The following is a 13304-nucleotide window of genomic DNA, read 5'->3' as shown; positions in this document are numbered from 1 at the left end:
TCATACTGAATGCATGACATCTTTTATTATTAGACATGCTTTACATTTACTAATGTAATGATATGTAAATTGAGTGTGAATCAAGAATCTGTGTAGAGACCCTCTTCATTTGTTTATAAATCAGTACATGTACCTTTCTGATCTCGTCACTCAGATAAAATCTCTTTCAACTTTTGCTTTCGGATACACTTCAGTATTTGTCAACAACCATAAGTTGTTCACGAAGTTCATGAGATAAATAAAGTAATTATTCATCATTTATATTTAATCTAGATCCTCCAAAGAGCGTCTCTGTGTCCATCAGTGCGTCTGGTGAAATAGTGGAGGGAGATTCAGTGACTCTGAGCTGCAGCAGTGACTCAAACCCTCCTGCTCTGATCTTCAGCTGGTTTAAAGGAGGAAAGTCTGTAGGATCTGGAAGAATCTATAACATTTCAAAGATCAGCTCTGATCACAGTGGAGAATACAAGTGCATATCCAGAAATAAACATGGAGAGAAAGACTCTGATGCTGTGACTTTAAATATCACGTGTGAGTGTATTATATAGCATAAGATACTGATTCTCTGTTTGTTTGATTGTATCATTTGTATTACTAATTTTAAAAATACGTAACAGGTTTTGTCAATGAAAGATTTCTTTTATTTTTTAGACAAACCAAAGAATGTCTCAGTGTCCATAAATGGATCTGCTGAAATAGTGAAGGGAGATTCAGTGACTCTGAGCTGCAGCAGTGACTCAAACCCTCCTGCTCTGATCTTCAGCTGGTTTAAGGAGAATCAAACCTCAGCTGTTGGATCTGGACAGAGTTTCATCATCTCCAGCTTTAACTCCAGTCACAGTGGACGCTACTATTGTGAGGCTCAGAATCAACATGGATCTCAGAGATCAGCGTCTGTTTCAGTCTCTGTTAAAGGTATTCTGTATAAACAGACTCTTTGAGTTTCATCTGTCTCTGGCGTGAAATGATCTTCATGAACATGTTGTTTCAGGGGCTCAGAGAGCTGCTCTGCACACAGTTACTGGGATTGTGACGGGATGTGGAGGATTGATCTTCATCATCATCATCATTGTGTTTATTAAGTAAGCTCCTACATATTTCACAAGTTAACACAAATGCAGGATTTGTTAAACTTATTGCAAAATATTAAACATTACTTGCAACATATTACTGTTCAGTAGTTTGTAACAAAACTTTTTTTTTCCAGGAAAAAGAGGAGAGATGGTGGCGCTAAAGTTGTCGGACAAAATCAGGCAAGTTTGATAATACATACCTGAATCTACAAAAACAGCAGGATCATGATATAGATATTATATTTGACTATAAAAATTACTTACAAGCTCATCTACTGTTACTTGACACATACCTGTATTTGACATCATGTTTCAGATTGATCTTTTAATATCTGTGATTATGTTATTTTATAAAACAGCAGGATGATCGTGCTGGCAGATCAGCAGAAACGGCTTCGACCGATGACGTTCCAGTGTATTCACTAGTATCAGCCAATCAGGGGGATGATCTGTATGCCAACATTAAAGCGAAGAAACCCAAACGCTCTGGGAGAGATCAAACAGAAAAAGACTCTAGAGATGTTGAAGACATTCAGTATGCCAGTGTCCATCAGTTCAAGAAGAAAGACATGAACAAGACTGAAGAGACCATTGAGATGCAGTATCCGTCTGATGCCAACAGGTGAGAAATTATTCATCTGAACCCAAATGAAACATATTCAAGGCTTAATCAGACCTCTTGTTTTGTGTTGTCGAAATGATGGATTGTCACCTGCTGGTGGCACATTAACATATTCCTTTCCTTTCTCCCCAGATCTGAGGATGTGATCTACAGCTCAGTCAAATGAAGAACATGTGGTCAAGCCGCGTCACTGATGCTCATGTGAGACCTGGATTTGAGTCCAGCCCAGGTCTTGTTCCAGCTCTGTCTGCGCTTGATTTCACCCATTTACACATTTATGGGACTGTTCTGCTGTTTGGACATTAATGGCTTTCAGTTTAAAATCCACTTGTTTATGATCTTAATTGATTGTGAATATCACACACACTGCCTTCACTCCACACTCACACATGAACACCGCTCAGACCTGTAATAGTAAAAGGCCTTTTAGCTCTCGCTTTGTACAGTCAATGTAGAACAAATGTTTTATTTTTTGTGTTCATACTGTGTGATTTTATTGCTAAATGCATTCAATTTTAACATTGTCAGAAAGTGTCCATTATGACATCATTGTTATGACAATTTAGCACATTTTACATTTAACTGCTGCTCTGGTCTATTTGCCTATAAATAGCCTAACCAAGTTCTAATAATTTCCAGCTACCTGCTTATAAGACATATTTTTTTCAGATATCTATTATTATTTTGTTATTGGGACACACACATGTTTGTGGCAATCACCTGTAACCAGAATTTTAACCATTTAAAATGAATTAAAGTTGCAAAAAAATTACAATAGAAGGCAACAAGCTTTACACGGTAAATTGATGAGTTGATTTACCTGCCTCTGGTAATAGAGCCTTTTAGATGGATGCTGAGGCTTTTTACGTTGGTTAGAATCTGCAATCTCTGACTCAGCGTATTGCAGCCATGGAACCCATTAAACGCACTGTGTATGCCACCAATTGGCAACCTGGGGTGTCGAAATACTATTGGGTAAACTGGCAGTGTGTGGAATCAAACAGACCAAAACAAAAAAAGACATTCCGACACAGAACCAGTGCTGCCAAGTCTACAGTATTTCGGTGGAATTGGGCTAGTTTTATACTGCTGCCATGGGTTTTTTATTTTTTTATTTTTTTTTGTCCATGGGTTGAAGCAAAGGCCTTCACTCCCCAGGAATGTGATTTTGACCAAGGTGGAACCCTGTGTTGTATACAAACAGTCTTTTCAGCATTTCATGGGAATGCTCCAGGTACTAACATAACCTTGGGTTGAAATAACGGTAATGAGCATTGCGTATACAATGCTAGAGGTTAAACTCTGTTTTCTCAGAATACTGAAGCATGATTTGTTAATGTTCTTGTAGCCATAGGCGGATTAACCATATGGGCAATTGGGCAAGTGCCCAGGGGCACCACGCAAATAAATTGATTCTAGGAGCATACTGTGTGGTGTCGCGCAACTCCCGTCTCTTCAACTGAAATGAAACTGCCTCACTCATGGATGTGTGAATCCGCTACGGAGCGTCGGCCTTGCGCTTTCACATTGTACTTTGCAGCCATTGGCAATCAAGAAAGGGGTTAAGTGTAAACAAGTTTTATTTTCAGTTCAAATCCTCACAAAACTATGTAGCTATAGTGTTTAACAAATGTATTAGACCACCCGTCAAAAACTTGTTTTACTAAAAATTGTATGGTCATTAACCTCTTAACTGTCACCGTCCACCCTGTGGGACGCCTACCTTTACTTCACTATTTTACAATTAAATCCTAATCTAATCATGACAAACTATATATCGTTGGAAAGGTCTAAGACTCCTAAATAGGTATTTTACCACTTTTTCTGTTAAAAAATTATGTAGGAAAAGTAATAGATTAATTTATGACCAGAGGTGTCAAATCCAGGGTCAGAAAGTAAAAGTCCTGCCATGTGTTTATTCCACCCATGAACTCAGCAGCTGATTTCACCAGAGGAGGAACCAACTCATTCCTTTCAAGTCACAAGCAAGTTTCGAGTCAAATCCCAAGACCTCAACGAGTTGAGGTAATTAAGAGATAATTGAGAGACTAATTAAATGTTGATTGTGCATTAGTGATGAACACCTGCTGTTATTGAGAATTACAGAGGATCAGATGTTGATGTTTTATTGGTTAAAATGATGCCACCATCATGGAGATCAGTGTTTGCTTTAGTTGGGCTCTTGACCCTTTTAGTAACTGAGAATGGATTGCTTTTAAGCAATTGCAATATTGCTTCACAACAAACATTTGCACATTGTTGAATTAAAAGCTTGAGGAAGCAGATGAGCTTACACTTTTGGCTTTTATGTCACTTGAATGAACATCATGAAGGTGTCTCTCTTTGGTTTATTTACTGACGTTCAGCTGTTACAAAACTGCAGGAATTTACTATTAAACAAATTGCATCGTAATATTAAATATTGGAAAAAATTAAGAATTATATTGCTCAGGCTTTTAGACATGAACACTTATCATACGATCCTCAACAGTGGTGACAATAATTATTCATACTGTGGTGTTACCCAGCATGCATTGCAGCATGAAGCATTTTGTTGATTGTCACCATTGTTGAGATTCATATGCTGGTTCTTGATGTCTGTGTGTGTCTGAGTAGGACTGGAGTTTAAATATTTAAATGCATTAGATTTAAAATTCTTTCTCTATAACCACTACAGCAGTAAATTCATTGCGTACTGTGGTTTCACAGAGTTGTTTATTCAAAAGCAGAACATAAATTAAAAAAATGAAAAATGTTGTATGTATATATATATATATATATATATATATACACACACAGTATATTGGATGCAAACAGGTAAGCACCTGACTATTACCTCATCAGGTGCTTACAACTAACAGTTGCTCACTGCACAGCACTGATCTCTCCGCTTTACAACAGCACATGAATTGCTACAGAGAGATCTAACACAGGAGTCAAGGGTCAAGAGCCCAACTAAAGCAAACACTGATCTACATGATGGTGGCATCATTTTAACCAATAAAACATCAACATCTGATCCTCTGTGATTCACAGTAACAGCAGGTGTTCATCACTAATGCACAATCATCATTTAATTAGTCTCTCAATTATCTCTTAATTACCTCAACTCGTTGAGGTCTTGGGATTTGACTCGAAACTTGCTTGTGACTTGAAAGGAATGAGTTGGTTCCTCCTCTGGTGAAATCAGCTGCTGAGTTCATGGGTGGAATAAACACATGGCAGGACTTTTACTTTCTGACCCTGGATTTGACACCTCTGTTTATGACAAGAGTGCACCTGAAAAAAATCTACATCATGACATGAATTCTGACCTTTGTCACAGAAAGTCTTCTTAGTTGCCTTTTTCTCTATCACGAATTAGAAATCATAAGAAATTATTTATCAGTAGAAAACTTAAAATTTCAAAATTCATCCTTTGAAACCCATTTTAAAATCAGACATTGCATTACCATGTAAATGGTACATTAAAATCATGTTACAAAATATTTTCATTCATGAATTATAAAAATTAAGTTTGGATAGTGCACTATAATGTCTCTGTTCAAAACTGTGGGTGACAGTTAAGGGGTTAAGCAAATAACTAACTATAACGACTAAATAGTCTTTATTCACTCATAATAACCAAAAAACTAATAAACCAAAAAATATATATTTTATTTTTATTTTGTATGGCCTCCTTTGGCCTTGATAAAAGCTTGCATTCTTGCTGGTATCATTTTTATGCACTTTTCCACAGTCTCTGTTGTTACTGACTTCCAAATAGTTTCTAGTTGTTCCCAAAGACCTGCTTTTGATTAAACTTTTGTGCAATCTATCTTCGAATCCATTCAATCCCAACAATAATTATATTTTAGCATTAGAAACACTACTGTTACTAAAGCTCTTACACATACTGGTGGATTAACCATTACAGAAACATAAAACAATGATTTTGGTAATCACCAATACACCACTACTTATAGGGCAGCTGTGGCACAAACCTAACATTGGGCGGTGGCCTAATAAATTTGTTAAGCGCTATATAAGTAATTGCAAACTCATTGTCGCATTTCTGAAAACACTCTTTTTACACAAGGGAGTAAAACATTAGAAAATTATTTTGTAAATTAAATATAAATAAATGAAAAATGAGCTGAGGACAACAATGACTCTAAAAAGACTATCCACACTTTCTTTGTTGGCCATAGAGTCTGACGCGATTAACAGATTGGATTATTATACCTGTAACAGTTGGCTTCACTAGTTATAAAATTTGCTGCATACAGTTCAGATTTATATCTCATCATAGAACAGATTACACCTGTAAGAGGTGGGTATAAATAATTTATCAGAGTACACTGTAAAAAGTGGTAACCTGATTTTCTAAGGATTTTTGTAGCCTTGTTATCAGATCAGTTTATTAATATAAAATTTTGCAAAAGTACAAACAAAAAAAAACTGTTCATGTAAATTATCACATGAAGCACATTTCATTCATTCATTTATCCATTTTTTTTTTTTTTTGTGGCGTGGTGGGTGAGGAGGGGGGCACTCTAGGTGTCATTGCCCAGGGGCACCAAAATGTCTTAATCTGCCACTGCTTGTAGCTACACAAACCAATGGAATTTAAGTTCGAAAACGAACAGCAATTGATGGCAATTGTAGCCCTACTGAGACATGGGACACGAGACCCGGAAAGTTAGTGGAGATCTCTGTTGCGTTTTGAATGTTATTTTTACACGAGAGAGAGAGCACTACACACTGTAAAAAATGATTCACTATATTTACTCAATAAAATTGTGTCAACAGATTACAAGCAATATTATTAATTAAATTCAACACAAAACAATTAATTAGAATTAATCAAATGAGATGCTTATAAATTATCCATTCAAAATGAGTAAAATAGCACAAACAAATTAAGTAAAATTTAAACAAAAATATTGGTTTCATTGGACAAAAAACACTATGCTAGTGATACTATGTTATGCATGCCAGGCCAGTAGTTGGCGATCAAGAAACACTGCGCAAAAACGTAATATGCATGCACATGACGTCACCTTTTTCACAAATTCATGTTTTTGTTGTTTACATGGAGATGATACAGGCATCTTGTTCAAAAGCTTGTGTTTCCAGGCCCCCAAAACTGAATTATTGAAGACACCTGATGTTAACACAGAATCACTGAAGGAGAAAATCATGTTTTACCATTGGGTCACCATCACGGTGGTCAATGTTTGCTTTAGTTGGGCTCTTGACCCTTGACTCTTTAACATTAGATTTTGTTTGGCTGCTGTAACTGAGTTAGACAACAGTTAAGACAAGCCAAGAGAAAAGGTGATCGGGTGGTGTTGGTTATGTTTTGACATCATCATCATCATCTGACCTGTATCTCTGAGTTGGATTTACCGTATCGGTTTCTGCCATCCTGTGATTGTACAGTGTAATGAACCTCAACAATGGTGACCATCAAATGCTGCAGAGCATTCTGGGTGCCACCAATCAAAACTCATCAATAGCTCCCATCATGCATTGCATATTTTTAGTAGTTTGTTTTGTGACGTTCAGAGTTGATCTGTTTATCTGAATATGCTGTTTATCACCATTGTTGAGACTCATACTCTGATTCTTGATGTCAGAGTGTGCCTAAAAAACAATTTTTAAGAAACCCTTTGGGTTATACTGAAACTTCAGATCTTATACTGTAGAATTACAGGACTGCTGCAATCAAAGTAAATCTAATTCAGAGATTCAGGTCAAATGATGATGACAATACATAATCAGCACCACCACACCACCTTCTCATTTGGCTTGTCTAACTGTTGTTTAACTCTGCAACAGCAGCCAAACAAAATCTAATGTTAAAGAATCAAGGGTCAAGAGCCCAACTAAAGCAAACATTGACCACCGTAATGGTAACCTAAAATTCAGATTTTCTCCTTCAGTGATTCTGTGTGTTAACATCAGGTGTCTTCAATAACTGTTTTTGGGGGCCTGGAAACACAAGCTTTTGAACACAATGCCTGTATCATCTCCATGTGAACAACAAAACATGAATTTGTGAAAAGGTGACGTCATGTGCATGTGTATTACATTTTTGAGGTGTTTCTTCATCGCCAACTACTGGCCTGGCATGCATACTATTCATTAGCATAGAGTTTTTTGTTTTGTTTTTTTTGCCAGTGAAATCAATATTTTTGTTTAAATTTTACTTAATTTGTTTGTGCTATTTTACTCATTTTGAATGATTAATTTATAAGCATCTCATTTGATTAATTCTAATTAATTTTTTTGTGTTGAATTTAATTAATAATATTGCTTGTAATCTGTTGACACAATTTTATTGAGTAAATATAGTGAATCATTTTTTACAGTGTAGCATAGTGTTTTTTGTCCAATGAAACCAATATTTTTGTTTAAATTTTACTTAATTTGTTTGTGCTATTTTACTCATTTTGAATGGATAATTTATAAGCATCTCATTTGATTAATTCTAATTAATTGTTTTGTGTTGAATTTAATTAATAATATTGCTTGTAATCTGTTGACACAATTTTATTGAGTAAATATAGTGAATCATTTTTTACAGTGCACTGTAAAAAATGATTCACTATATTTACTCAATAAAATTGAGTAATCCACTATATTTACTCAATAAAATTGAGGTAACAATTTGCACTTAATTTTTTTGAGTAGATTCTATCCTATATATTGAGTAAAGAGTACCTAAATTTTACAGCTATGACAAACTAAAAGAAATTAAGTAATGTCTACCTAATATTTTTCATTAAATTACATAACTAATTACTTATAAAAATTTAGTAACATTAACTCTATTGTTAGTAGGCAACAGTTCATCACTGTAAAACCCAACAAGTTAGGGTAACAAACCGTTTGAGTAAACCGACTGCCTTAAAACATTTAAGTTTTTAAAACTAACAATTATGAGTGCTCTGAACTTATTTCTGTCAGACATCTACAGAAGAATCTCATCTTATTGAGAATTAACTAAGGTTTAGATGTTGATTTATTGTTTCAATTGAAGCAACCATGTTAGAGATCAGTGTCTGCTTTAGTTGGGCTCTTGACCCTTGACTTCTGTGTTAGATGGGGTTTTTTTTTCTTTGGTTGTTGTAACCATTTGTTCCTCAAACATATTTGTTACAGCTCAAAACCCAGAGGAAATGATCGGTAGTTGGTTGTCATATGTTTATAATGACAGTCATCTGTAAGTGAACTGATCTCATTGAAAGTGAGCACAGACTTGTTGTGTGTCTAATCTCTGGTTAAGTGAATGTTGCATTGCTTATAGTAAAAGTGTTTGTGACAGTCAGTTAACAAAGGAGTTTCTAAACAGTTTGTCCACAAAAAGTTTCAATCTATGGCAGTAACTGGACTCACACAGACATCAAGAATCAGCTTATGAACCTCAACAATGGTGACCATTAAAAGAAAAGAAAAATCATGCTGGGTACTAGCATAGTACAAAACTCATCCATGGCTCCCAGCATGCATTGCAGCATGATTTTTATTTTCTTTTCTTATGCAATTTTTTTATTTGGCAGATGCTGTGATAACCAACTTCCCGGCAGCAACAAAGTTGGACTTGAGGAATGCCGTTGGGAAGCATTTTAAACAAGAAATAAAACCAATAATGAATAATTTCCTTTAAGTTCACTGTTGGTTGTTTTATTTGTTAAAATAAGTAAACCAACAAAAGGGTTAATTTAGTTTTTTATGTTGCCATTCATCCGTAATGTTTTAATGTTATAAGTGTGATAACATGCTCTTGATTTGCTCATGCTCATTTTTTATATTTTTATTATCTCAAGTTGTTAAATTTCAGATTTTTTTATCATAATATCTATATTTAAGTGTATTGTATTTATATTTTATTTTGTCATGAATTATTTTGTATTTTTATCATTTTGTATTGTCTAAATTGTTAAAAATGATATTTTCCTTAATAAAAGCTGTATATTTCATTTGTTTGGATGGATTGCCATTTTGTTGTCTATTAGATGTATATACAGTATGTAGCCATTCATTAGCTGTCTAATTGATGACTAGTCTATTCTTGGGATATGGTTAGACATCTATTAAATTTTCACTGACAGCCCAAATTCAGCCTTGTTTTAGCCTAGACCCAAATTCACCGTCTATTAGACGTATAGGCCCATATGTAGTTGTTCAATAGCGGTCTAATTGATGACTAGTCTCTTCTTGGGCTATGATTAGACATCTATTAAATTTTCACTGACAGCCCAAATTTAGCCTTGTTTTAGCCTATATGTCTGGGTTGTGTTTGGATGGCTATTAGACGTTTATTAAACTGAAAATTGCTTGCTGGGATTGAACTCGTGGCCACAATAAAAGTATGTCGTTCCCTCAACATAAGAAGTCGTGGCCACGAGGAATGGATGTCGTTCCCTTAACATAGCATCTCGAGGCCATGACATAATATCACGTTCCCATGAGTTAATATGACATTTCCACGAATTAATATCTCGTGGCCACAACATGTTATCATGTTCCCACAAGTTATGATATCGTGGCCAAGACAAAACTAAGTGAACCGACCATGTCACTTCGTGGGCACCGCAGGAAACACTTGTGACACGCCCCGATGCTTCGAATCACCTTAGTCACGTGATATGGGTGTTTCAAATCACGCTTCAGAGCAGTGTTTCGAAACATCTGCACTTCGGGATCTCGCTCTGTGGAAGATCTGCTGAGATCTTCAGAGAGTTAATGTCTTTTATTTGCAGTTGTTTTGCAGGCTGTGGCTGGAAGTCAATAGTAGCTGTTGTGTTTCTGCTCGTCACTTTTTTCTTAAGCAGGTGTTTGTCACTAATGCTCAATCAGTACTAGATTAATCACTTAATTATCTAATGAACTGCAGTGCTGCTTCAGTCTTATTTTTAGCACTCTGTAGTATGCATACTGAGCAGTGTTCATTTCATTGTTTCATCTGGGCTGACCCATGTGGGGCCCTCATGGAAACCGAGGACAAAACTGGCTGGGCCCCAGTTAAATAGCCCAGGTGCCACCCATCTGGGCCCCACATACGATTGCTGGCTGGGCATGTCATCTCCATAAGAACGATATGATTGCCAGAACAAATTTACCGGGATTTTTGAAAAGGTCCTTTTCACACGTGATCTCTTAATGGTAACTTACCGGTAAATTACCAGTAAAGACTGTATGTGTGAAAGGGGCTAAACTCTTCCTCTGCATATGCTGTGAATTTGAATTGCTTTACGTTCATCTGGGAAAACAATGTGTATTATCTCACTAGATTTGTAACGTAAATCATTTATAAACCTTTGCCAACAGAGGAGAATACATCAACCTGTGTCTAAATATGCCATGTATTGTACATCGTGATTTTAAAATAAAAGTTTGAGTTTGCATGTGGCCAAATATTGAAATGTAATGGATTTAAACATTGTTTAATCACGCTGTAAAGTGAAACGTCACCAGGCCGTTGGCACCCTCTGCAGATATTTGTTATAATACTTAATGTACTTAAGTTGGTTATGTTCATATTATGTATATGCATATTACATTATGTATTTTAACAGTGTTGTTAAATAAAACCATGCAGTTACTTGGTTTTGATATTTTATTTGAGCCAGTTATTATTGCCTCATCGCACTAGCATAGCCAGAAATGTTTAAGAGGGTGGGCCTACATAAAACTGGGTGGGCCAGGTGTGTAGCATATGAAAACTGCATGTAAAATTGCCAACAAAAAATACAGCACCAAGGTTCATTACACAGTACTTCTAAAGCATGCATTAACAGTAATTTATGTTAATGTTCATTTCAAAATTTACTAATAGGTCATTATTCAAATTAAAAGTTGTATCTGAGCTGGTTAACATAGATGAATAAATACTGTAACAATTGTTTTGCTAATGTCTCAGACTTTCAGCCACGTTTCTTGCAGTTGCACCAGTTGTTTCACCCCGTTCTTTGTTCTGAGCTTGGGTTCAAAGTTGGGGTGTCTGTTTTTATCGGACAGAATTAAGTCCATCCTAGTCACTGTCTGACCCAATCACATTGTCTCTGTAGGGCGGAGCCCTGCCCCACATGACTAATATTTCGTGCATACATTATCTGCTCATAAATATGTCACCTGAGCCACAATATACTAGCAGATTTCTACAAAGTGTTATAATCATACCTTGTGAGGCTAAAAGTCAACATTCATCTATTTCAATGTACTGGAATCAGCATAACATGAAATTTAATACCAAACATGAGATAGTTATATATTGAATACCTATAATTTTACCTACTAAATTGTTTAAGTCACAGATTAAAATATCCTAAGTTCTGATAACTACAGTCAGATATATGAAACATAAAATACCACATTCGTATATGTATTGTCTCTTGGATATATTGCTTTTAATAGCAGCAGTCTTTTCCAAATTGTGCTTTTGAAAGAAACTCTGTGTGACGAGAGTTTCTTTGTGGTCCGAGCACAAGAGGCGGCATCGTCTTGGAATGCAACTTGGAAAAGGGGGTTTGCTCTGGGGTCACCAGGATGTCTGTGCTGTAGGTTTGTTCAAGTCTGGTTAACATATATCTGTCTTTCCTTGTTGATACCATCATTGAATTTTGGTCAAAAAGCAGTCGGGATTTAGGGAGGGCCTGAGCTGGAACATATCCAGATCCCACGTGCTTTGTACTGTCTGTTTATTTGACTTTATTTATGGTAAACTGGTCAAGACCAACATTGAAGATCCTGTGCTTCAAAGAATGGCCAGATGTTCTCCTCCCAGCTTCATGAGATGATAAGGAGAACAGACAGGAAGCTTAGTCAGATACTGTGAGCGTTGGGTTGGTCATTTGTCACTTTTACGAGCTGATGGAGGAAGGACTCAGGAATGTTCTTGAGTTAAGATTAAGCGTGTGCGTTCTTTTCGACCAGGTTCTACACAAGTATCTGTAGTATGTCTCATCTCGTGAGCTAAATGTTTTGTCACACCCCTTGTGTCGATAAGCGGTGATATTGCTCATAATTTTCCACGTATATGATATAGCTTTCATTCTTCAGGTCAACCATATATTCATAAAAAAAAGAAAAGAAACGCATGGATAAGGAAAGCAATAACTTTGCCATAGTATCCTTTCAAATGTTTAAGTTGCCACAGTCAGTGTATGCTTTGCATGTGCTCCCCACCACCCCTCCGCAGTGTGAAACGTGAAGCAAGTTAACCAGTTTACCTGGGGTTTAGGATGACCCAGGGTTAATTATTTCAAGTCTGAAAATCCCTATTGTCTGTGAACAAGGTTTTTTCTTGTGAAAGCTGAGACTTATTTGCATAGAGACAGGAAATGTTATCATTTATACACCGTTGCTTAACCACCACCAATGTGCAGCATCCACTTGGATGATGCGACGGCAGCCACAGGACAACGGCGCCAGTGCGCTCACCACACACCAGCTACAGGTGGAGAGGAGAGAGAGATAGAGCCAATCAAGTGGATGGGGATTATTAGGAGGCCATGATTGACAAGGGCCAGTGGCGGGAATTTGGCCAGGACACCGGGGTTACACCCCTACTCTTTACGATGAGTGTCATGGGATTTTTAATGACCACAGAAAGTCAGGAC

At 36.4% G+C, this 13304-nt stretch overlaps 1 protein-coding gene across 1 annotated transcript in view; it reads left to right on the top strand.

The window, feature by feature from the left end:
• The window catches only part of LOC131546534 (sialoadhesin-like), a 50027-nt gene extending 46456 nt beyond the window's left edge, over positions 1–3571 (top strand). Inside the window, exons 7-12 of the mRNA XM_058786153.1 lie at positions 274–531; positions 652–915; positions 992–1082; positions 1208–1253; positions 1433–1695; positions 1828–3571. Coding sequence (XP_058642136.1) covers positions 274–531; positions 652–915; positions 992–1082; positions 1208–1253; positions 1433–1695; positions 1828–1861 — 956 coding nt within the window. The 3' untranslated portion in view covers positions 1862–3571. The remainder of the gene's footprint in view (positions 1–273; positions 532–651; positions 916–991; positions 1083–1207; positions 1254–1432; positions 1696–1827) is intronic.
• The last annotated feature ends 9733 nt before the right edge of the window (positions 3572–13304 follow it).

The sequence above is a fragment of the Onychostoma macrolepis genome, chromosome 01 (assembly GCF_012432095.1).
Source record: "Onychostoma macrolepis isolate SWU-2019 chromosome 01, ASM1243209v1, whole genome shotgun sequence".
NCBI lineage: Eukaryota > Metazoa > Chordata > Actinopteri > Cypriniformes > Cyprinidae > Onychostoma > Onychostoma macrolepis.
The sequence above is the reverse complement of the archived record's forward strand: the minus strand, read 5'-3'. Positions and strand labels throughout refer to the sequence as shown.